Source organism: Podarcis filfolensis (genome assembly GCF_964270895.1).
Source record: "Podarcis filfolensis genome assembly, chromosome: 2".
Lineage (NCBI taxonomy): Eukaryota > Metazoa > Chordata > Lepidosauria > Squamata > Lacertidae > Podarcis > Podarcis filfolensis.
The window spans coordinates 23,604,361-23,629,600 of NC_139605.1; the positions used below are offsets into that span (position 1 = coordinate 23,604,361).

At 41.8% G+C, this 25,240-nt stretch overlaps 1 protein-coding gene and 3 long non-coding RNA genes across 9 annotated transcripts in view; 1 reads left to right on the plus strand and 3 right to left on the minus strand.

Annotated features, from left to right (window-relative positions):
• PTPRG (protein tyrosine phosphatase receptor type G) overlaps positions 1 to 25,240 on the plus strand; it is a 538,241-nt gene that overhangs the window by 478,414 nt on the left and 34,587 nt on the right. For all 6 annotated transcript variants that reach the window (XM_083600381.1, XM_083600382.1, XM_083600384.1 and 3 more), the window contains exons 14-15: positions 6,539 to 6,630; positions 18,685 to 18,776. In XM_083600381.1, coding sequence (XP_083456507.1) covers positions 6,539 to 6,630; positions 18,685 to 18,776 — 184 coding nt within the window. The remainder of the gene's footprint in view (positions 1 to 6,538; positions 6,631 to 18,684; positions 18,777 to 25,240) is intronic.
• The window catches only part of LOC310757482, a 53,451-nt gene that overhangs the window by 18,699 nt on the left and 9,512 nt on the right, over positions 1 to 25,240 (minus strand). The gene's annotated exons all lie outside the window — the stretch shown is intronic.
• On the minus strand, positions 4,361 to 16,330 carry LOC310757458. Its single transcript, XR_014545227.1, has 3 exons — positions 15,526 to 16,330; positions 6,700 to 6,793; positions 4,361 to 4,438 (listed from the first exon to the last, which is right to left on the minus strand). It is a non-coding gene; the product is annotated as an uncharacterized lncRNA (long non-coding RNA).
• LOC310757440 lies at positions 20,285 to 22,539 on the minus strand. The gene is made up of 2 exons (XR_014545209.1): positions 21,712 to 22,539; positions 20,285 to 21,328 (listed from the first exon to the last, which is right to left on the minus strand). It is a non-coding gene; the product is annotated as an uncharacterized lncRNA (long non-coding RNA).

Consider the following 25,240-nt stretch of genomic DNA (forward strand, 5'->3'; position numbering starts at 1 on the left):
GTTGAGTTGAAACTACTGAAATCTGCTATGTTGAGATATTCTGATAATGAAATTAAGGGTTATTGATTTTTTTGTTAAGTTTTTTTATTAACAAAGCCAGATGGGTGGGGTATAAATAATGCATTATTATTATTATTATTATTATTACTATAAATTATTATTATTATTTCACTTTATAATGCATATGAAACAGAGAGCACAATTACAGCAACAGACAAAAATTAAAAGTTAAAAAAACTATAAAATAGGCACGTAGAATGAGTAGTTGCACATGAGTTAAAATAGCAAAACCCGAGTAAAGACTATTGATGCTATCAGCTCATCAAGTTTAGTTCCAGATTTGCCAGGCTTGTAACAAGGTTTGTCTTGAAAGCTTCAGTTCTGCTATATATGTCATAAAAGAAAGCCAAATCATATAAAAAGTGTCTGGAGGGTCTAGTCCTTGTCAAAATCTCAAATTATGTGTAATTTTATCCATTATAGATATATTCCAGCATGAGTGGTACAAAGCTTCCAGTGTCAGATTTTGGGCTGTTTTTGAGTTGGAATTACTTTTAAGGGTTGCTGATTTGAAACTCATTTTGAGCTTGAATCTGTCCAGTCTTTACTATCTGCCACTATATTTTGAGCATATCTGAATGGAGCACTTGGGAAGGAGGAGGGTAGAGATGTGCTGAGAAGCATTTCCAATCCCATATATGGGGAACCTTTGTCCTTCCAGATGTTTCTGAAATCCCCTCAGCCCCAGCAAGCATGGCCAATGGCTAGGGATGATGGGAGTTGTAGTTCAGCAACATCTGGAGGGCCAAAGGTTCCCCACACATGCCATACCATATATGGCGCTCATCATCATGGTATGATGTTAGCTTATTGCAGTACTAGCAAGAAAGACACCATTAATGTACCTGCTGGAACAAGTTCCTGTGCAGTTTCTCATGGACCTGCACCCACACCTGCATGTTTGGGTGAAGGGACTAATTGGAAATGTTCTAGTACAAATGTTCTTCATCACACTTTTCACATGTCACATGTTCGTCACATGTTCAGAAACCTGAGTTTCCATATAGGTAAAGGTAAAGGACCCCTGGATGGTTAAGTCCAGTCAAACTGCGGCGCTTATCTCGCTTCAGGCCGAGGGAGCCAGCATTTGTCCACAGACAGCTTTCCGAGTCATGTGGCCAGCAGGACTAAACCGCTTCTGGCAGAACGGAACACCGTGACGGAAAACAGAGTGCATGGAAACACCATTTACCTTCCTGCCACAGCAGTACCTATTTATCTAATTGCACTAGTGTGCTTTCAAACTGCTAGGTTGGCAGGAGCTGGGACAGAGCAACAGGAGCTCACTCCGTTGCAGGGATTCGAACCGCTGACCTTCCGATGAGCAAGCCCAAGAGGCTCAGTGGTTTAGACCACAGCACCACCTGCGTCATTGGACAGCAATAAAATATTTTTCATAGATCCTGACATATGCTCTTAAACTCTGTAGCATTAAAAAAGGTAGGATCAGGCCCCTCCTGATAGATAGCTTTCAGTTGACAGTTTCCAGATTTTGCAATAAACTAAAGCCTCAATTTCCTGTGGTCTTAGCAAGTTCTTTGCTATTATGCTGTGCTATAAGCAAGTGCATAAGTATGTGTTCAAATAGTGATCTGCCCACACGTAGGGGACTGCCTTTGTTTAAAGGAACAGAAGTTGTGGCTGGGGGAGGCATTGAGATCACGTACATCACAATCCCAAGCCTGTTTATTCTACTGTGAGCCCTGCTGATTTTAGTGTGAGGGAATCCCAGATACTGCTACACAGGCCCTCCAGTCTTGGCACTAATATTTTAAAGAAGTTATTCCTAGAAGATACACCAGTGGCTGGTGTAGATGTAACACTGCGAGATCAATTAAATGTCGCTAGGCAATGAGGGGCGTTTTTCGGGGTCTTCGCCCACCCTTCTCCCCACTTCTTTGTCCTCCACCTCCCCAGTTATTGATATCCAGGCTTTCCTACAGGGCAGATGGCCCTGTAGGAAGAAAGAAGGGAGAGTCTAGCTGGAAGAAGCTCAGAGGCAGTCTTCGCTTGCCTACTTTATTCTCCTGGAATCCTTCCCACAGGGTAGCTGGTGACAGATGGCTGCCACAGAGAAAATGTTGGCGTACATAGAAAACTAACCATTGTTGCCTTCAAAATTTAGAGAGCAGTGTCTGCACTGGGTAATAGGTATGTGTTGGCGGGGGGGGGGGTGTCCAAAAGTTCAGGGGCTGCTGGTTGCTCAACCACAGCTAGGCAATAAGGTATCATTATGTCTGTACTGAATGAGCCAATGGAATGACTCTGTTACAGCCATTCAAGGTTTTGACAAAGCTACAGTGCTAGGCATTTGTTTGAAAGAATTCCATAGCACATCCAGCTATGAAGCTAGGCGAAAGGCTGATTCATGTGAAAATTTTTGTCATCGCTTTGTATCGTCACCTGGTCCTGAAGATCATCAGGGAACCCTGATGCTGAACAAACACCTGAGTGTGGGTTAACATGATTGTGTAAATATCCTCAGATGTTATATGACCATAAATCAGTTACTCCTCCGTGTACACATGGTCTCTGTCACATATCTTTTCTTTTTAAGATTAATTTTTGTGATGCTACTTCCCAACATGTGGCAGATGGTAGGTTTTTGTCTTACATGCTGTTCTTCTGATAAATAATATCAGAAGCCTAGTTACAGCTAAACTTAGAATTGCTCAAAACTGGAAGATGGACATGTCAGTATTTAAAAGACAATAGTTCAACCTATTTTGGTCCTGTTTAGATCAGGATAAGCCAAAATCAGGCTAACCTGGTGGAATGTTTGTTAACCTGGCCATTTTTTCTTAGTTACACTGGACCTTCAAACAAGGTTCAGTGTTAAACATAAGATGATCAATTTGCATCAGACTAGCTTTGTTATTAATAAATATGACTCTTACACAGAACAACTGGAGGGATGGAAGCGGTGTGGGATTATTACTTTTTTCCTTCTTGTTGTCGTTCGGGGGGCAGGAGGAATATAAAAAACACTAAAATGAAGAGCATGATATCAAAAGCCATCCTCCATGGATTTTGCTGAATATTTTACTCAAAGGAGAAAATCCTAAACGCTTCAAACACATGCACGTTCTACCTGATCCATATTCATAGGCCTTCCCTTGCTGTGACTGATTTATTCCCCTTTGTGCCCCCAGGGTGTTCATAGTCTATAGTAAAGGCGGCCTGAGTAGAAACCAAGTCTATCTTTACTTACAATCAGGAGGAGAAAGAGCAGTCAGGATATTAAGGGAAGAAACAAACTGATTTGTGAAGGAATATTTCATTATACGTCACATATGTCACAATGTTTGGTCATACGCCACACATATTTGATCATATGTCACACACCTTGGATTCCCAGGTACCATTTCACTACAAAGTAATGTTCCCAGAAAAGTACAGCTGTTAGGAGATGGTCTGTGCGGAAGCAGCTGCCTGCTTGTGAGTAAAATGATGCTATAGAATGTGTTCTTTGGTGGCTGCATATTGTTTCAGTGGCCCTATGAATTTAGCTGCCATTGCTTTCGTTATTCATCAAGAGCACAGTTGTTGGGGGCTGCCAGATGTCCCTATTATGATATCCCCGAGAGCCAGTGAATAAAGGGTCAGACTGGAACTTGGGTTCAGATCCTCACTCAGCCGTGACACCAAGTGGGTGGCCTTCACCCAGCCACAATCTCTCAACCTATAATCTACATCACAGGTTTGTTGTGGTGAGCAGGGGGGAAATAGGATAACGTTCAAGTACACTGTCTTGAGCTGCTTGGAGGTAGGGCAGGATAAAATGTGTGTTTGAGTGTTAGAATAGCTAGCTTTGTGGTTTTCGCTGTTCCTATTGTTTCAGTGGTTTTCTAAGTGTTAATTGTTGTGGATTCTGTGGTTTTATGCATCCTGTATTTCATACCCAACCCTGGATTCCACTTGGATGAAAAATAGGCTATAAACAGTATATATTGTGTGCATGTTGTTTGTGTGTTCGGCTGTGTGCATGCCCCATAACCTTTTATCACATCTCCACTGACCATGACCCTTAGTTTCAAACAGTTCAACTCACTAGTTTCATGCCTGGAGGGGGCTCAAATTTCTAGGAAGGGATAGTGTTCTGGAGCCTATGTACACCCATCATTCTAGATCCAGAGAGGCTGAATGCCCCCTGCAGAGGACCCTCCCCTATCCTTCTTGGATTTATTATGGAGTGACTGCACCCTCCTTACACCATCATCCCAAAGTGATTTTGAGATTATGTGAGCTTGGAGAAATGTTTCTCCCCCCCCCCAAAAAAAATCCCTTGTGCATAAGAAAGTGTCTTGTCTTTTCCTCTTCAGATTTCAGTCTGGGCGTTGTTGGGCCAGTCCCACAGATCCTTCCATGGGGCACTAGGCTGTTTGCAAGCAACGGGTTCGGTTGGGTTAATTGAATGTATGTATTACTTAAAAATCTTAAAGCAATTTGCAACAAGAATAAATACAATAAAAACATTTTAAAAATTGTCCAGCAGCACCTTAGAGACCAGCTAGGTTTGTTCTGGGTATAAGCTTTCGTGTGCATGCACACTTCTTCAGATACACACACGAAAGCTTATACCCAGAACAAACTTAGTTGGTCTCTAAGGTGCTACTGGACAATTTTTAAATTTATTTTGACTGCATCAGACCAACATGATAGGTAGCTACGTGAATCTACAATAAAAACACATAAGTGTAATAAAAGCATAATCAAAATTATAAAAATCCAGCCATTGTTGCTGGCTGCCTAGCTCCCCGCCGCGCGCGCGCACACACACACACACACACACACACACACAAAACCCTTTGCCACTGAATGAATGAAAAGGTAGGTGCCAGGTAGGACTTCCAGGGGAAAGTATTCTGTTTCATAGGCTAAAAAGAAAAGGCTTGTTCTTTCTGCACACAACCATATCTCCATATGCTCAGCTAGTTGGCTTTGGGTTCAAGGGACAGCAGAATGGGGTGGTCATGCTCAAAACATTTGAGAAATAGTTCCATGGCTTCATCAATCTCCTTATTCTGAGTGTTTTGATCTGACAGCCCTAGCTTTGATTGTTAGCAGAATTCAGAAATTGAGGGCCTGCTGCATGCATTTGGCCAACTTCTTGCAAGAGATTTGCTTGGCCTTTGAAAGCTGTGTGAGTTGCGCTGCCTTTTTTCTCTCCCCCCGCACCCCACCCCAAAGCCCTCTGCTATGTACCTCTGTTCTGGAAACAATGGCACGACAAATTGCTTTGACAGTGTCAGCAAAGCTGGCGGGATGGAGTGGGCTTTTCTGCTTGGCCGTAATTCCAGAAGCCGTGCTGCGCGGCAGAGAGACCGCTGCAAACCTTTACAAGCAGAGGCAGTTGCTTGCGTGCCGGGGAAGCTAATCGCGGCAGAGGCGGAGGCGTCCAGGACCCCGCACAGGTGTTGAGGAGCAGCAGTTCATTAAGGGAGGCAGGAAGAGGGCTCTCTCTCTCTCTCTCTCTGCTCTGTCCAGGCTATTGTTAAGAGCTCCTGACAGCTGAGAGCAGCCCCTTTGCTTGTCACAATAGCTGCTCACGCTGAGCAAGGCTCATTAAATATTCAGTCCCAGCCTCAAGCAGCTCATTAAGGCAGCAATGAGCAGTGACGTGGCTGCTGGAAAGCCATGCCTTGCTTAGCATCACCATGCACAGGCTCATTGGACCTCTGGATGCTCTCCTCCTCAGTGCCTTCTCTGTGATGACCAGCTTGTGCTCCCTGCTTTGCATTAAGTACAGGTAAAAAGAGCAGCAATTGCAATGTGTTTAGGGAAGCAGATTCAAGTCTTTAAATCCGGCTGGCGGGAGCATTGGTGGGCTGCATCTGAGTTGCCCTCTGGCCTTTTCAGCGTTCCTTTCAGCGGAGTCGTGGGGGGGGGGGGTCGCAGAGGGAGAAAGCCGAGTTGACATCTACCACAGGCTTTTCCTTAGCAGGATGTGTGCTTCTCGCTGTTTTGCAGGAGAAGCCTGCAAAGGGGATTTGCACAGGCAGCACAGAGTTGAATGAGACAAACTTTTTTTCCTGTTGAGATTGCAACTTCCCTAAGGAAGCAGTGTGGCCGTTATGTGTGTTCTGCTCTAGGTGCTGCCCATTAAGTGGCAAGGTTCTACGCATTTCCAACACAAGTGTGGTTATGATTGTTTTAGTGTTCTTTTAAGAAGGGCTGTTATTGAGCCACAATAATTGACACCCAAAAGTTTCCTTTTTAAGTGAATGCATGCACTCTCAGCTGCTAAACTTCCTAGACTTTTTGTTTAATAAGAGATAAGAAACGGGAGGCTCCTAAACGAAATGATGGTTTATGGTGACTGGTAGCAGCACATTTTAGCGTTCACTTGAGGGTCACTGACAAAATCAGAAATAAAACTTTGTGTGTGTTTGTCCATGTGTGTGATGCAAATGCTTAGCATGGACAGAAATGTCAGAGAGCCCTGAGAGTGCTGATGATGTTTCTCTTCCATTCACAGAAAATGTTTTCAGACAGCTCATTTCTATGTGGAAGACAGCAGTTCGCCTCGAGTGGTGCCAAACGAAACCATTCCCGTTATTCCCATCCCAGGTAAGGAAGGTCTGACGACATGACTTAACTCATTCATACTTTGGGCTCCTTACAAATCACAGTTTGCACTGTATGTTCTGTATCAGTCAATCCGCTTCCCACATTGGCTGACTTCTTTATACATTTGGAGCATCCCGCAGTTTGTAGTAATATTTCTGTAAATCTTCATTAAAATGAAGGGGAAACACAAAGTTTGGATTAGTGCTTTCTTATCTGGATAAGGCACAAACAGCATTGATGGTATCATAGTGGGGAGTCCCCATGTGTCTTCTACTTTTCTGGCTCTGCCCTTTTGCCATTAATCACTTACTCCATCCTTCTTGTTCACTGAAATTCTTAGTCTGCACCTTCTCTGGCCTCCAGCTGTGCAGGACAATCTTATTAATGCCTACACAGAAATCCTGACATTCACTGAGACTTACTCCCAGGTAATGTTGGATTGCAGTGCAAGTGGAACTCCAGTTGCCAGATCTGCGTAATGAAGACTTTTGCTTGCCAGGCTTCCTGTGACCTTTTGAGGGCAGGGGGAGATCCCACCTACGCAGTACTGTTTTATAGGAAAACTCTAATTTAAATGTAAGTGGCCAAATAAGATGCATAGGTTTTGCTTGAGGCAAAGTTGTACCAGTTTAGTCCTAAATACAGTCCTAAATACACTTACCGAAAAGTAAGCAGTGGTATTTACTTCTCAGTAAAGAGAAGATTGCTGTTAGAGTAGCCGCAGACTTGGTCCTAATGCTTATTTACTGGTTAATTGAAAATATCAAAGCACATGCCTACTATTTTACAATCTGTCAAGTGCCTTGAAGTAATTATATATGGAATGGTTCTCAGCAGAAATTTGTGAGCCAAAGCCAGACAGATGTGAAGATTTGCATATTGTCTGTTGTACATAGCTCTTTATGCCTTGAAACACAGGTAGCTATTTTGGTGCTGTCCAGATGTTGTGAACTACAACTCCCATCCTTCCCAGCCAGTAGGATCAATAGTCAGGGATGATGGAGTTTGTAGTCCAGCAACAACTGGAGGGCAAAAGTTTCCCTACTCTTGCCTTAGAGCAATGAAAACTCAAAGCTTTTTTCAAAGGCATGTTGGAATTGTCACGGTTTTTTCCTGAGGTAGTGGGTTGGCTGCTGGTTGGCCACTGGTTTGAGCGTTACAGTTATCTTTCAGTTATTGGGAACATAGGAAGTTGGAATCCCTAAAAAGGCGGTGGACTCTCCTTCTTTGGAGGTTTTTAAGCAGAGGGTAGATAGCCATCTGCCATGGATGCTTTAGTTGAGATTCCCCTATTGCAGGGGGTTGGACTAGATGACCCTTGGGTTCCTTCCAACTCTACAATTCTGTGATTCTATGATTCAGATGCTCTACCACTGAGAATTGTGCACTGCACTTATCCCCCCCTTCCAGATATTTTGAAAGCCATGTAACGAATAACTGTTTTAGACTGAGATTCTTTGCAAGGCATACGTATAAGTTAAATATTGCTATCCAACAATATTGTGTACAATATAGATAAGATAACATTGGAGTTCTTTGTATGGCCTTGAGGCTTTTGTCAGAAGTGTGATTACCTTGTCTGACAAACCTCTGATGCTCATGTGGTGATTTTTTTTTTTTTTTTTTTTTTTGGATCTCTTGAGCAAACATGCAAATACATAGGAAATTCACTTGGAATGCTTTCTATGTCACTTTTCCAAGGTTTGATCCCATTAGCTGAATTCCAAATTGGGTTTGGATCTGCTTTATGGGATTGTCTTCAGAAAGGGGCTGTGGATAACCCATTCTGACAGAGCTTTTGTTCACATACTCTTATCCAATTAGCAGCAAATCATGTCAGAAATGTGTACAACTCTGCATGCTGTGATGATTTTTCCCTAATACCAGTGTGCACAATGCTACGAACCAGAAGTCCTTCATATAACCAAAACTTTGCCATTAAAATCCTCCTTAAGGTTTGTCTAAAAGCTTTTAAAAACAAAAAAAAAATCTCCCCATCTTCTTGTCATGTGTAAGCAAAATTGTATTATTTGACCATATAGAATGGCTCACCCCCAAATGCTACTAATTCCATTAGTTCTGTGATATGTCCCCACACCATTGCAGGAGGCGCAAAGTATTCAGGAGAATAGCTATGAAGTTTAAGTGGAGTTGTAAAATAAAGAATTTCAGAGCTGAGCAGGAGAAAAGTTCTTGTCTAGTTTTTTACCTCATGTGGTTTTTCATTACTACAGATACATGTTGTTGGTTTTAATCAGATAAATAAGAAGGAACATTAAAAACAACAACAACCAAGCCCCCACCTTTTGTCTTAAACAATAGAAGAAAACCTCTTTTGGTTGAACATGTATATCAGGGTCGCCCTCTAGATGTTGTTGGCCTCCAGCTCTCACAGCATGGCCAATGGTCAGGGATGCTGGGAGGTGCAGTCTAGCAATATTTGGAGATAGACATGTTCCTGGTCTCTGGTGTAGATCATTTATTAGTCTCTCTAAAAGGTGGAGGCAAAAGCTCCTTCTATTGGAGCTTCACTCTAATATAAGTTCTTAATACACTTTTAATACTAAGTTGTCTTAAGGACAAGAAACTTGGGGGAGGGGAATCTAGGAGGAGGGACCCCAAACATACTCAGTGGTCACATAATGCTGCTTGACTGTTGTGAGCAAAATGGGAAACGGGTGGGAGGGGAAAGGGACTGGAGGTCCCACTTATACATCAATAGCTGTTTTCTTCTTGCAAACAAAGAGGAAGCATCCATATCATTACAACCTTCCAACTAATGTATGTAGTTGAAACCAAGCCCAATTTTAGATTGATTAATCAAAATAATGTGCGAAATAGCTAAAATGTTCAAATGGGCTCCCCAGATCTTCAAGCATTGGTCTGCAGAAGTGGGGCTTTGAGATCCAGGATAAAGTTTTCGTCTTTTCTATTAAAAAAAAGGTGGAGGGTTATAGTTGCTCTTGATTTGAATGAATATTCTCAGTGTGTTTTCACACTAGAGGGAAGATTTTTGATTTTCTAAAAAGTGGGAGTGTGCCCATAAGTCCAAAAAGAAAATGAGAAAATAGTTGCTTTTCATCAGTACTATTGAATTGTTCCAGGAGTGCCAAACCGGAACCTAGAATAGAATGATAGACAGTGGAATAGTAGTTTAACCTAAATACTTTTAGATATTATTAAAATACTGTTTTTCCTCTGAAGGTGGAAAGCCATATTACAAATGTAACATAAAAACAAAGATGAAATTTTCTGCATTATTCTGTGTAATAGGAAATATTGTGCCTCTTTTTTAGTGGTGATAGGTCTAACTATGACCAAGGTCTAACTATGGAAGTAAGAGCACCTTTTTGCATGCATTCTGAAGCAGCAACCTTTGTGGAACTTTTGCAGTTTCTTGTACATAGCTGTTGAGTTTTAGGTATATGATACCATGACAATATTGCGCCTTAATGCTGGGAACTCAAAAGCTCAATTCAAGCATTCAGGGCCGGTGGTCACAGTGTGTGAAGGGCCCAGGTGGGCTAGCAAGGCACGTACCAGCTGCATAACCCCAGCCAATGCCCAGTTGTCATCAGTCTGAAGAGGGCTCTTTTTGTGCTCATAAGACAGGTATCACCAGCGAGATGTCCCATAGATGTTGTTGAACTATAACTCCCTGACCATTGGCCATACTGGCTGGGGACTTGGTAGTCCAACAACATCTAGAAGGTACCACATTGACTACCCCTTGCATTGGGTATCCTTCATGGGGATGGGGAACCCTGAGTGAACAAAGTTTAACAAGGTTTACTTCCCTTTCCTATAAACCCTATGCAAATAGAAGCAGATTGTGAGTCTGTTGGCAAGTCAGCTGGGGTCATGGCCGACACGCATGATGTCATCAAGGTGGGACAGCTCTAGCCCCTCGTGTTCCTGCTGGTCCCATCATGCATTCAGTACCCATAGAAACCAGATGCCTGAGTAGAACTAAAGGTGTGCATAAATGTAGAAATAATTCTAAAAGTGGGGGGAACCCGTTCTTAGTCTGTTTGAATGGGTCCAATTAACCTCTTCCTGATGCCCTTTCCGCACTTCCCTGCCACACCAGAAAAGGCTTCAAATTCCATTCCCCAGAGCAATCTGCTAAGTGCTGTTTCACACCTGCCTGTCAGTTATAACTCCTTATACAGCCGTTTTTGCTGAAAAGCCTTTAAAGGTTAAATGGAAAATTCTTCCTTTTGATTCACTCATATGGTTGATAAAATGATACCTCTTCTAAACTTTTTCTTCCCCTTTAGAAACAGCCAGGGAGCATGAGAAAATCTCCCAAGCTGTATTGATTCTGGAAGTAAAGTATAAATGACATTTTAGCAAGCGCCAGTTCCTTAAAGTAATCTTTATTTGCTAGCGATACCCCAGGCAGTAGTTATAAATGGAGAGTTAAATATGTCCCTGTGGATCTGCACATCTATTTAACCGGGCTGGGTGGACCAATTTTCATTCTCAGTTTCAGTCATATGGTCACAATGGAAGCAGTTTTGACCATGCATATCTAAAAATGTGAAACTCCTCTGTATTCCTTTTTTAAAACAACAAAAACACATTCTGTGACAGCTTTAAAGGTGCTTGACAGCTCCAAAACACACGGTGCTAATGATTGATGGTATAATAGAATTTTGCTGTTCTGCAACTGCAGCATTATTAGATACCTTAGCTTTCCACGGAAGAAATTTACTTCATTTTCGACCATGAAACTGAATAGCATATAGGCATGTACTAATCTATGCCCATTCTGTCCTGAAGCCCAGAGTTCTCATTACAATTCATAATTAACTCTACCGAGCAGTCTAGAGAACCACAGAACACCGACAAGATCATTAGTTCAGTTGCCCCTATAGCTATTACCCACTTAATATAAATCAAAAAGCATTGGTCTCATCTGGGATCATGCCCTTAGGGGGAGAGCAACTGCGCCTGGATGGCAGACTTATTAAACATTATTAAATATGCTAGCCCATTCTGTTCCACACAGACACACACACACTTGCCATTGCTTCATTTTCTGTTTCTTAGCACAGTTCATTTTGGCTGCCTCCTAGTGATCTTTTCACGGAACTCTTTATCACTAATCTGTAGTCATAGGTTGGGTGTGTGTGGATCTTGTCTGGTGCCTATCAGCCCTCGCCACCAAATAAAAGTTGACCAGAGAATCATAAAACTTGCATTAAAAAGAGAAATATATATATATTGCCGGTGCTGTCATTAATGTACATCTCCCAGCTTCAGCCCCATATGGATCAAGGGTAACCATTGCATCTGAGAGTGAATCAATATGCTGTTTTTCCTCCAAAATGCTTATGAAGAGATGTCCCATTCTGCCCCTGCATGCAGAATTTTCCAATTTGTGGAGCAAATAGCAGAGTGATTGGCCTGGAAGGAGGGCCATGTTCAGAATGTATGAGAAATATTAACCCAATTTCTTCCATTTGATATTGGCTTGCCTTCTTTTCCCCACTTCTTTTCAACAACAGTTTGAGTCATATTGGGAGGGGGGACTCAACAGCTGCTGAATCTCTGACTTAGCATGAGTCAAGAAATTTCCACTTTCCCTTAAGTTTGCAAACCAGTACTCTGATGTTTCCATTATCAGTGTATGTCACCATGTTCATTGCTAAGGAGGAGGAGGCCAACATGTACCCAGTGCCTTTTCATATCGGGTACTTTTTGCAAGACACAACATTCTCCCCAGTGAATGTAAATAGTTCTCATTTGGGTTATTCAGGAATGACTCTCATTTCTTCCTTGCAGACTTAAAGGAGGTAGACTGAATGTCACTTTCATTTATTATTTAAAGGTGGATGTGGCATGTGGCTTATAAATTCAGATTTCATTCAATGTGCATAATATTTGTAACTGACACATCCCTTAATAGTTGCTCTTGGCACGATGCTATATTAGATTACACCTTGATTGAAATAGTGTCATTAATACTCACTCAGTCACAAGCACATGGTCTCTTTTCTTTCTTTCTTTTTTGTCTGCCTAAGAGTCAATTACTGCTCATGCAGAACTCTGGATCGGGACCAGTGAGGGTTCTTAATGGCACTTAAAATATTAAATTATGTGCTGAAATCTCATTATTTTTCAATGGGATTTAGGCATAACTCGCTTTCTCTAGAATAGACTCAGTACAGTGACTGCAATCCAGTGCACAGCTACATGTGCTCATCCTACTTAAATTCGGTGCAATTTAAATTCATTTCACAGTTTGCTGGCTTCCAGCCAATAACAATATAGTCTTTCTCTCAACCAGTAGGTTCAATGTTGTTCAAAGGTTAGTTATGGGAATACACTGTCTGCACACTCTGCAGTGTGTTGTTATAATCTTGTAAAATGAATAAAATAAAGAACATTCATAAGGGCAGTGGTCTGTCCCTTTACTGAGATTGGCTAAATTTGGGTGTTTGGAATGGAATAAAGGATTCATGAAAGCTCCCATAATGCATCAGTTAGGCATTATGGATACAGGCACGCATAAGTAATTGCAGGCTTATAGCCTGTCTGAAAAGTAGTAGAATCATATGATAGTAGAGTTGGAAGAGATCCCAAGGGTAATCTAGTCCAATTCCCTGCAATGCAGGAATCTCAGCTAAAGCATCCATGACAGTAGATCCACCACTGTTCAAACATCAGTTACACTGTACAATGTGCTGTGATTATAACATAATAAGATGGTTGTAGCCAATGGAACTTGAGTTCAGTGGAACTTACTCCCGATTGTGTACACTGGATTGCACAGCCTCAGATTAGTCCAAAGCAAGCACTTGGGGTTGTAAGCAACTATGATTTACTCAGAGTTGACCAGTTGAAATTGTGGGCCTATGTTAGTCATGCTTATTAATTTCACTGTGCCTACTCTGAATAGGACTTACACTTTCTGCAAAGTGTCCGCAGCTGTTTCAGTTGACATTGCATGCATGATTTTTAGTAAGATCCAGTCTCTCATACACTGCTCAAATGGCATTGTTGTTTATGTCTTTTTTGCATCACCAGCAAATCCCTAAACTATCACTTTCCCTTGACACTAGAATAGCCTCTTAAATCATCCACTTAACATCTTTTAACATGCTGTATCCCTGATCCTCCAAGCTTCTGTCTTTTCTTAGCCCTCTCCACCCCTTCCCATAGCTCTTTGGTAGAGCACATGCTTTGGCCCTGGGGCCCTCGGTTTGCAACCATTGGTATCTCCAGTGAAAAGGATCTGGTAGCAAGTTGTGCAGAAGGGACACTTTAAACATTGCCCAGATGCAGCAGAGAATGCGCATCACAAGACCTATACATATGGAAAGGGAATGTGAGAGTCACTCGTGGTTCCCATCTTTTAGCTTAGCCTTCTTTACAAAAGGCAGGGGCAAAATAAAATGACACTGAATGGATTGTGTGTGTGTGTGTGGTAAAAGTAAACACTGTTGTAAACCACCTTCTTTGCATTGCACATATTTACTAAACACAAGTGTCCTTATCTATTTTTGTTTATTTTATTTTTAAAGTAAGATTTATATACGGCTGTTTATCAAAAGATCTCAGGGATGTTCACAAGATTAAAATGCAATATAAAAGCACAACTAATTCGTTAAAGCTGAAACAACAAAACAATAGCCCCCCTCCCACACACATTTAAAAGGCTGTAGAATATTATCAGACAAAGGCCTGGTGAAAGAGGAAAGCTTTTGCCTGGCACCTAAAAATATATAATGAAGGTGCCAGACGAATCTCCATGGGGAGAGCATTCCACAAACGAGAGCTACTGTTCAGAAAAGGCTCATTCTCGTGTTGTCACCCTCTGGACCTCATGTGAAGGAGGCACACAAAGAAGGGCCTCAGATGATGAATACAGAGTCCAGGTCGGTTTATATGGGTAGATGAGGTATTGTGGTCCTGGGTCAATTAAAATGAGCACTTTAATGTAGCCTTAATGTGGGTAAGAAAGTAACCCAAGATGTCTGCTCATATAATCCACATGGTGATTGCATTATAATATATTCCACCTGTGATTAAGGTTTTATTGGGGGCCTTCCATGGAGGGTTCTGTTTACACTCAAAAAGAAATATAGGCCCCCTGCAAATCTTACCCTCTCAAAATGGGGGAAGCTGGGAACTCATCAGGTGAGACAACATATACAAGGATACGAGAGGCAGAGCTTGTCTGCATGGCCCAACCCAGAGATTCTGTTTTGCATGTTCAGGCAAATGCCTGAACATACCTAGAGACTGGGACAAATGTACAATTATAATATAATCCTATATATGTGTACTCAGAAGAAAGTCCCTTTGGGTTCAATGGGACTTACTCCCCAGGTAAGTGAATATAGGATTGCTCAAGACTAGCAAGCAAAGCCGCTTGCTGGAAGGCTATGTAAAGCCTTGATTTTTAACACTGCAGAACGTTTTCCCATGTGTAGATGAGGAGAGGCAGGCTAGTCTTTAACATATCGGTAAGTAATTTAGATCTATTGAAACAAGAGAACCTTCTTAATTTTTAAAATACTTATTTATCCATACTGACATGACATAAGGACGTATCAGCCTCTGAGACAGAATGAAGAAGAATCAAAATAAATAAAATAAAAAGTATGAACAATGGTTATTAACACAAAATATATCCTCCCATTTATTGAATGTTGGGACAAGAAGGTTTTTTCCACTGTGACACAAATGAATGCTGCCCGGTTTTAGGCAAGGAGAAAGCTAATTGCCCAAATGGGACTATGCACTGAGCAACTGTTAGGTTTCCTAATTAGCCTTTATAGGATTTCATTAATCTCTTCAGTAGACTAAAAGAGGTATGGTCTCTGAAGTAAATTTTCCTGAAATGGAAAAGAAGCTTATCAGTAGCCACTAGATAAGAGGTACCTGAAAGAAGCATGTTCCTCATATGCATTAGCAGATTTTATTTGAGGAGGCATTTAGAGTGCATGAGCAAAGAATGCAGTGGAATTTTCAGACAATGACTGCATTTTTGGAATGTAGAACTTTCAAACTCTACTTCTGGCTGACTATATATTTTCCTTCAAAAGAATGCTCCTGATATTTGCAGACTGCATGGAATAGTTGTGCAGAGAGTCCTAAACTGACGAATCACAGTGCCTCAAATTACTTTAATCTCTGGCTTTTTGAGGCAAGGAAGAAAAGATAAAATGAATATGAATTGGCAGTATGTTTGCCTCAGCTGGACCTTCTGTAATTCAGAATAAGTCATTCTGCCCCGCTGCCCCCCAGTCCATTTGAAATATCAGGATCTTTAATTCTGGGCATTGTGGAGTTGACCTGAAGATTATCTGAGTTACTCGTATCAGCACTGAATCACAAAAACTCTTAAGAGATCAGCTTGTTTCAAAGTGAAAGCTTTCAAACACTGAAAAATTTAGCTCCTGCCATGCTGTGCTCTTTGGTCCACTGACAGCTTGGTAAAGATGGAAGTGGAGGTGGGATCTTCCCATCATGAAGCTAAGTAGCTTCCTCTGCAAGTATTAACTTTTTCTCTGCTGGACAATTTAACCAGAAAGAATGGGAAACTTCAGAACAAAATACCTATATGGAGATGTTATTTGCTGTGCATTTAAAGAAGAGGAGGGAAGTGAAGAAGAGATAGAGCAAGATAGGATAGACCAAGGTGGGGATGGGAAAGAGGGAGGAAGAGAGCAAGAAGAACAGGAAGAAGAAATGCTTGATCAGGGAAACTCAACAGTGATTGAATACCTTTCAGACACAGAAGATCCATATAATTTGTCACCAGGTGATGGCTTGATTGATTCATTGTTTCATTAAATAGAGGTTGTAGTCTACCTTTGACTTTAGTTCATCCTTTTCACTGATATACCAAAACATATGGGAAGTGTCTTAAATGTCCCAAAGTAGAGATAGTTGCTGGACTCTTCAAAGTTGGATTTATTCCCATTCCAATAGTTTTCAAGCCTTTGGTTAAGCAAGTTTTTCTTGGTATTCCTGCATGCTCTATATCAAGTGCAAAAGATTATTATGTGCTCATTCCCCCAAGGAAGGGTCACAACTCTGTAGTCTAAGCAGACAGAATAAAAATGGCATACTGCGAGAGCCAGTCATCCTCTTTGTTTTAACATATATAGTTTATCTCATTAATTAGATACATTGCAAAAATGTAATTTAGAGTTAGATATGCTAAAACAAGGGTACATGGAAAGGGACGTGTTACTGGTTTTGGCTGTAGATTGGGACTCAATACTGTAACTGATCTCAGGAATTTTTTTTGGGGGGGGGGTTATTCACTGTGTCAGAAATTTAACTTCTCATGAAAGTAGCACAGGAATTCATTCACTTTCAGAGACATTAGTTGCATTGGAAAATATATTATTACAACCTACCTGTGGATGAGAGTTAATTCTTCTGCTAAGCAAACAGTCGCACCTCAGAAATTGAACAGAATCCGTTCCGGAAGTCCGTTTCGCTTCCAAAACATTTGACTTCCAAAGCACAGCTTCTAATTGGCTGCAGGAAACTCCTGCAGCCAATTGGAAGCCCCGTCGGATGTTCGGCTTCCACAAGAACATTCAAAAACCAGAACACTCACTTCTGGCTTTCGATCATTCAGGAACCGGAACGTTCAACTCCCAAGGCGTTAGGCAGCCAAGGTACGACTGTACTCACATTACTATGATATTGTAATAAACACTGTACTAGAGGGAGAGACTTGCTGTCAGGTTTAACCTCAAAAATTCCCTGGATTTTGCAACTGTATTTTATTAGCATATCTAGAGAAAATTCAAGAAGTTACCATGAAGTGCGGGCCAGGCAAAAGTAAGCATAAATGTAGATTTTGCATGGATCATACCAATCTATAAATTGTTGACTTAGCCTTAATACAACCACAGAACACAGTCAAGCAAAATGTTTCCATGGGCAAACCTTTTTGGCTGTTCCATGTATCACAATAGCAGAAGTCAGAGGTAGTAGAACTGATAACAATAATAGTTTAGAATTCAGAGCCCTCTTTATTGTTTGTCAGTATATTTTCATATTGCAAAGCGTTAAGCTAGACCAAATACATACATAAATGTTTGTGTAAAAATACCTATGACATAGAGCCAAAGCAAGGTAATTTGCCCTACTCATAATTTGCATTATCTGTGATCAGGCACACAGCAAAGGTAATAGATACAGTGGTACCTCGCAAGACGAATGCCTCGCAAGACGAAAGAGTTTTCCGTTTTTTGAGTCGTTCCGCAAGACGAATTTCCCTATGGGCTTGCTTCGCAAGACGAAACGTCTTGCGAGTTCTTGCGAGTTTGTTTCCTTTTTCTTAAAGCCGTTAAGCCGTTAATAGCCGCTAAGCCGCTAATAGCTGCTAAGCCGCTAATAGCCGTGCTTCGCAAGACGAAAAAACCGCAAGACGAAGAGACTCGCGGAACGGATTAATTTCGTCTTGCGAGGCACCACTGTATGCTGCAATTTCTCAGCTATTCTGCAGTTAAGCCCATCCACTACAAATATATTCCTGGAGCTCAATTCAGTTCAACTCTCCATTTATGTGGGGGTTATGTTCCAAGGCACTGCACGTTTAAGTGAAATTGTGTACACCATTGGAAAAGCCTGCAAAAACCCTCTATCTAACCCTTTGGAAACCCTTTAAAAAACCAAAAATCCACCAGACACCATAAATGAGGAGTTGCCTGTAGTTTCTCCATCAGCAACCTGCCCCGGGTCACTTTGTTTCCTGTGCATTCATGGATGTTCTTTATTCATAAAATGGAAATAAAGCAACCATTTCTGGTCAGTAGGATCAATTAAATGAAAACTTGACTAAACAGCAGCAACATGGTGGTCACTTAGTGCTGGATGAAAGTGATAATACAGAAATTGAGCATTAAGTTTGCACCAACATCAGTGGGGCCAGTATCAGCTGTGAAGGCACGTGAAACCATCTTCGCACACTGTTTGTTAGCATCTAGGTAGAGATGTTATTGCCTAACTTTATAGGACAATTGTTATTGTTAGAAAATATTAATTGTAGAGCTGAGTATCTTTTTTATTTTTCAGATGACATGGAAGCTATTCCTGTCAAACAGTTCGTTAAGCATATCAGTGAACTGTATGCCAACAACCAGCATGGATTCTCAGAAGACTTTGAGGTACGTGTTTACAGCCTTAAGCGCTGGAAGTTTCTCTGTGGTGTTTAATTTAAATGTCTCAAGCAGCCTTGGAAGAGCGAAGGTCCAACTGCACTCAAGTGATCCTCTGAATAGAAGGGTTGAAGAAGTCCTAATGCCTGTGAGCAACTGCTGATTGGGAAAGAGGCAGAATGGAAGACAAAGCAGCCTGAAGTCTGTAATGAACGGTTATATGTGGGATGTTCGGTGGGATTTCTTGAACCTTGCAACTGCTAGCCTCCTAGTAGACAAGCAAGGAGGAAAGAGACTGTGACTGCAATGCCCACAGACTCGTTTGGGTGGGATTCACCTAATGGGCCCTGTCAGCCCTGTGCTAGGACTTCCATTTGCACAACAGGTCTTTGAAGATGGTTCAGAAACACTAAAGGAATGACTCTTTGCAAATTCAGAACTAATATTGCATGGCACCTGTAGTAGTGCAAGTTCTGCATATTGAAGTGAGTGTAAGGAGTAACTTGTTTTGTGATTGTAAACTAATTTCCCCGTTTTTATTATTATATTGTTGTAACCTGTCCTGGGACCTTATGGTGAAGGCTGGAAAAGAAATCTTATAAATATAAAAACTGTGATAACAGTAAAATGGAGAGCTCAGTATTAGGGACTGAAACAGAAATAATGGCAGTGGAAGAAGATGTTTAAATACAGGAATGCTGATAGCTGTGCAGCTGTGTGCGCAACAAAGTCACAGTCGCGGGCACTCTGTGGGTTTACAGACCCGTGTGGCTTACATAAACACAGTTTCATGCTTAATGATGGTGGCAGACTCAGGCTCTAATAAGCTAAAACAGTTATTCCAAAAGCCAGTATTAACCGTTCTGCTTCCCCGCATTCCTTTCAGCCTGATCACAGTGGAGCTTTGAAAGTACTGTCAGAAAGGAGGGCTCTCCCAGCCCTCTCAGCCAAAAATAGTGTGCAGCTGTTGTGCCATCTCGCCAGGGTGAGAGGAGAGAAATATGGTTTGGGGGCCATGACATGCATTAGCAACCAAGTGTTAAAAATGTCATGACTGAGTCATAAAAGGCAGCTGTATTTACTAATAAGAAATTGGCACAAAATGGCTGCTTTGATGCTGAACACCCTTTTCCTCAGTGTAACAAAGCTAAGGATGCAGCCGTTTTCTTCTGCATGGCCCTTTCAAGCATCTTATTGCTGCCCTTTGGTAATAGCCTTTGCAATGAGGCGCACTGTCTGATAATTCAAAAACCGAACCAGAATAAGGGGGGGGGGACCCTATTGTGCCAATCATAAGCATTTCGTATTCATGAGGACAGCGGCTGTGCGAGGTGTTAAAAGTGATTTAGTTAAATTGACTGTTGGCTGGATGACTGAACAGGGATATTGAGGCATTTAACAATGTTGATGGTATTCAGGACAAACATTTATCCTCGGGAGAGCAGAATTTGATGGGAATGATCAAATGCAATGCTGTCTCCTCAATTATTTATGAATTGAGACCCCAGTGCTATTCATCACAGCTGGTTTTGACACCATTTAATTATTCAAAATAATCAGCTACACATCTGTAAACTTGCACTGACTTAAAGTAGGCTTTGCTTCATCTGTCTCTGAAATTGCTGCCATTAACAAAAAGCGAGGCAGCTTCTGTCTGCATTGTGCAGCAGAGGGATATATTCCTGAAATAGCCTTTCAGAATGCTTCAGGGTGCCCTTGTTGCCTCTTACTTACCCGGTAAATATTGTTTTGCCTATTGGTTTTGATTTCTGAAGTTGGGTATCTCTTTTAAAGGAAGTATAATAGTTTTTAAACTGCTATTTCAAAGCCAAAATCTCTTCACTCCCACAAAGTATATGTGGAATGAACCCATAAGGGATTTGCATAAGCCAATGTGGTGCCCTCCATATGTTGTTGTGCTACAACGCCCATCATTCCTGATCATTGGCCGTACTGGCTAGGGCTGCTGGGAAATGTTGGCTATCCTTCACATAGGCCACTATTTTTAGGCTTCCCCATGACAGACATGGGACACCATCTGATTTCTATACCTTTGCCACATTCCTAATTGCTTCTCACCAAGGTAACCCCTCTTGGAACAGTCACAATTGAAAATCAGCTGTGAATTTTCCCTTCGTTTGATATTCAAGTTGTCAAGGGGACGTGAATAAAAAGTCAGAGATCCGGTTGCCCAAGGTAGTAGGGAGTCTGTCCATTAAGGAGCAGAATACAGGAAGCTTAGATGTTGCTTCAGTGCTGGGTAGCCCCAAATGAGTAGCTTCATAGCTGGTGTTTCTCTCCCACCCTTTCCTGGCCTGATATCAGACCCTGATATTATACATGTGAGGAATCTGGATCCTACTTCATGGGTAGCTCTCAGGGATAGTTGACTTCATCCTACCAGATGAGCACTGCACCTCCAGTTCTGGGTTTCTGCTCAGACATGCTGCCATCTTTCTTCATGGGTGTGATCTTGCTGGAGCTATTCTCGGGGGAGGGGGGAGTATATCAGTCAGGTTGCATTGTTTCCTCCAAACCTGCCACCTTATTAAGTGAAGTACCTTCCATGAAAGGGACGCGGGTGGCGCTGTGGGTAAAACCTCAGTGCCTAGGACTTGCCGATCGTATGGTCGGCGGTTCGAATCCCCGCGGCGGGGTGAGCTCCCGTCGTTTGGTCCCAGCTCCTGCCCACCTAGCAGTTCGAAAGCACTCTTAAGTGCAAGTAGATAAATAGGGACCGCTTTATAGTGGGAAGGTAAACGGCGTTTCCGTGTGCTGCGCTGGTGCTGGCTCGCCAGCTACAGCTTCGTCACGCTGGCCACGTGACCCGGAAGTGTCTTCGGATGGCACCGGCTCACGGCCTCTAGAGTGAGATGAGCACGCAACCCTAGAGTCGGACATGACTGGCCCATACGGGCAGAGGTACCTTTACCTTTACCTTTACCTTCCATGAAGGTGGTCTTGGAATGGTTATTCATATCTGCTGACTTCTCTTTGACCCCACGAGAACTAGGACCAGCAACAGATACCTGTACTTTTTCTGAAGTCCTGCCCAATTCTGGGCTGGCTCTGCCAGGACAATGTGGGACATGACAAGAGATACCTTACCTCAGTCCAGAACAGTAGTTCTGTCAGCAATAGATGAGGCTTGGTAATGCATTATAGCACAGAGCTATTCTCATTCAAACTCTCTTTGCGAAATAACCTTAAGACATCTTGCCTAATTTTTAAAGTCCACCATGATGAGCTTAGGTGCTTTCCCCCTTAGATGGAATTCTTGTCTGTATATGCCCTCCCATAATAATTGCCTTGGAAATCAGATGACAAGAACCACTGATAAACCTTTCTGTCCACCCCTATTCACATATCTTCATCAAGTCTGATGACATCTCTGGGACATTGATTTAGGCACGGTGTGCTGGAACTGGGCTATAGTAGATCTGTGCTTTATAAGTTGCCCACATGGAAACCCCCTTAAACAAAAATGAAGGGGTTGGTGTTCAGGACTGAAATAGGAAAAAAGGAGGAAATTGGAAGGAAAAAAACATGGCATGGATGGTTCTACAATCATGCAAACTTGTGTCTCCTCTTGGGATCCTTTGGCAGATGTCTCCTTCTTCCTCATAAATCACGATAGAAGAAGAAAAAGCACGATAGAATGTTTTGTGTCCTAGATTTACTCTCAAAAGCTTAAAACTTAACAGAGTAGTGGTATAATATTTGTCTTTATTTGGGGCTCCACTGCTTCTCCTGCTCTCTAACTTAGAAGTTATCCTTTATTTGTTTATGTATTACTGAGCTCCAATATTTTCTGCCTGCATTTTGGCAACCTAGTAGAGGATTTGGGCAATCATGCCATTAGGGAGTTTAAATGTAAGAAGACTCTTCAACCCTACGAATGTAGATCCCTCTCCCCATCTTCCCCTTTGGGAACTTTAAGCAGGCTTTTACTTGCATATTGGGAGGAGGAGGTTGTTCTTAGTTCTGTCCTTCACGTCTCATGAAAGAGGATTAAGCAAGGAAATCCCCAAAGTGCTGGCATGGAATGTTTATAATAGCATAATATGTATTGGATTTTGGAACCCATACAATTTTGTTTGCCTCAATTTCATTAGTGGGTTGGGCATCTTTTCTGCTAGAAAGATTAGCAGTGGTAAATATAATCTCCCTAGCCTTGTCTGTTGCCTGTGGAAGCACAAGGGTTGTGATCCAGCCCTCAACTTGGAATTTGACCCAAAACCAAGCAATGCGGCTATCCCCCCACATACATTCAAAAATCTTCAATGACTCCCCCCCCCCAAAAAAAAGACGCTAAGAAAACAGCCGTAAGTCCACAAAATCTGGTGGAAGAATTCTGCACTTGATAGCTTCCACAGGAGCAATAGTTTTATGGCTCACTAATTCCTTTTTAAAAAATAATACCAGATTATCCCCAAAGAGTGGTGGCTAAAAGAGAATGCTGCTCATAAGGATGCCCATAGTGCTTCAGAAAAGTGGTTGGAAAACCTCTAGCACTCTGGATGTTGTTGAACTACAACTCCCATCAGCCCCAGCCAGCTCAGCCAAAGGTCAAGGATGAGACAGTGGCAGTACAGTAACCTTTGGAGGGCACTAGGTGCCCTACCCCTGCTTCAGCCCATTCAAAATCCTTCACATACATTATCTCAGCACTCCTTGCAACATTAGCAAGGAGCATTAGTATCTAACTTAGCATTAGTATCTCCTCCACATTGTAGTGTGGGAAGAATGTGATAAAGCTGAGAGATGAAACAACTGCATTTTAAAAATGAGTTTATGGAAGACTTTTAACTTGTTAAAATGGAATCTATAAACGATGTATACCTCTGATTATGAGGTGTTGAGTACAAAGGGGTGGGGACTGTCCCCATCTATCCCTCTGTGTTTCACAAGGGCATCTGGATGGTAGTCTACTGAAAAAATAGGCTGGACTGAACAGACTTCAGTCTGATCCAACAAGGTGTGGATGTCATTAAATACCCTTACCCATCTTCATCATTCGCACTCTCCCAAACCCAGCTTGCTTAGCTCTAACATTATTCCAACTGCACTCACTTGCTACTTCCATTGTAGAGTCATTGTTGTCTTATTTTCTACAGACACCATGGAGGTGTTACAAATTCTGGAAAAGAGCAGTGTGTGTGTGTGTGTGTGTGTGTGTAGCAGAAAGGGCAAGTGTGCCAGTTTTGCCCTCCCTCCAGCATGGTTTCCTTTGCCTACCAACTTAGGAGAGGCAACTGTCTACAGCAGGGAGCTTTTTGTATTCATGGGTGCTTCCTGGGCGTTTGGAAACCTCAATTTCCCAAAACATGCAAGAAGCCCCCATAGATATAAGAAACTCCCTGCTGCAGTCAGTCACCCTCCACACGTTGGAAGGCAAGAAAAACAGTGGTGGGGGAGGGCGCACTCACACACCTCTCACATTCTTACATCCCAGGATTTGTAACACAATTGTCCCTAAGTATCAGACAGAAAATAAAGCCCTATGAGAAGCTAGCTCTCACCTGGGCTGGGCATGATTACTTTTGCTAATCCACCCTAGTTTAGCCCCAACCCTTTCTTTGCTTTGCCATTAAACTTGTTGCAGCTTCACAAGCTTGGCTTTTGTTTGAATTAGGTCTTGCTGGGCCACAGAGGCCTGTAGAAGAGACTCTTGCACTTTGCATCTATTTATTGAGTGGTTTCTGAAATTTCCAAATAGCCTTTCTACAGTTCAGTGCACAAGAAAGCAAACAGAACCTTGTTGCATAGCTACAAATTGGAGAGGGAAGCATTTGCATGTTCTTATAAGTATAGATTTTACTGCTTAATTTTATTTTTTTTTATCTCTGAGTTCTTTTCAATTGACAGGGAAACCATATTATGATGTTGCTCTCAGGGTCGTAACTTGTTCACTTGTCTGAAGTTATATCAGAATGTCTATGCAATCAGCCATTCCGGAGCAATTTCTAGCTCATTATGTTGGATTATCAGACGTGTAGCAATTGGATTTTACACATAAATTTAGCGAAAGAATATTTGAAGTTTATAAAACTAATCAGCAACTTGTTTCAGAGGGACACTGAAAATGAATGAGTCATTAAACCTGGATGTATTAAATCCCAATCAGTGGTAGCACGGACAATATAATTAAAAGCTAAATTAGCCATAATGACACAGAAGAGTTTTAACTGTGACTAAAGGTTGATTAAAACCAAGTGCGAGTTGCCGACAATACATTCCAGTGGACAAAATAATAAGAACCGTAACCATTCATCTTTAAACAAAATTAGTGTTTTGGGAAGTTAAACGCTGAGAATGTCATATGAACCAGTGAGACAAAAAAATTGAATAAGGAAAAAGAATGATCTAGTACAGTCCTGCCAGAAAGCTTTCCCTTCAGAATCCTAAAATAAACAATCCATTGTTGCTTTATACTCCCGTGGTCCTGCATTTGAACTGTTAGAAATTTGGGA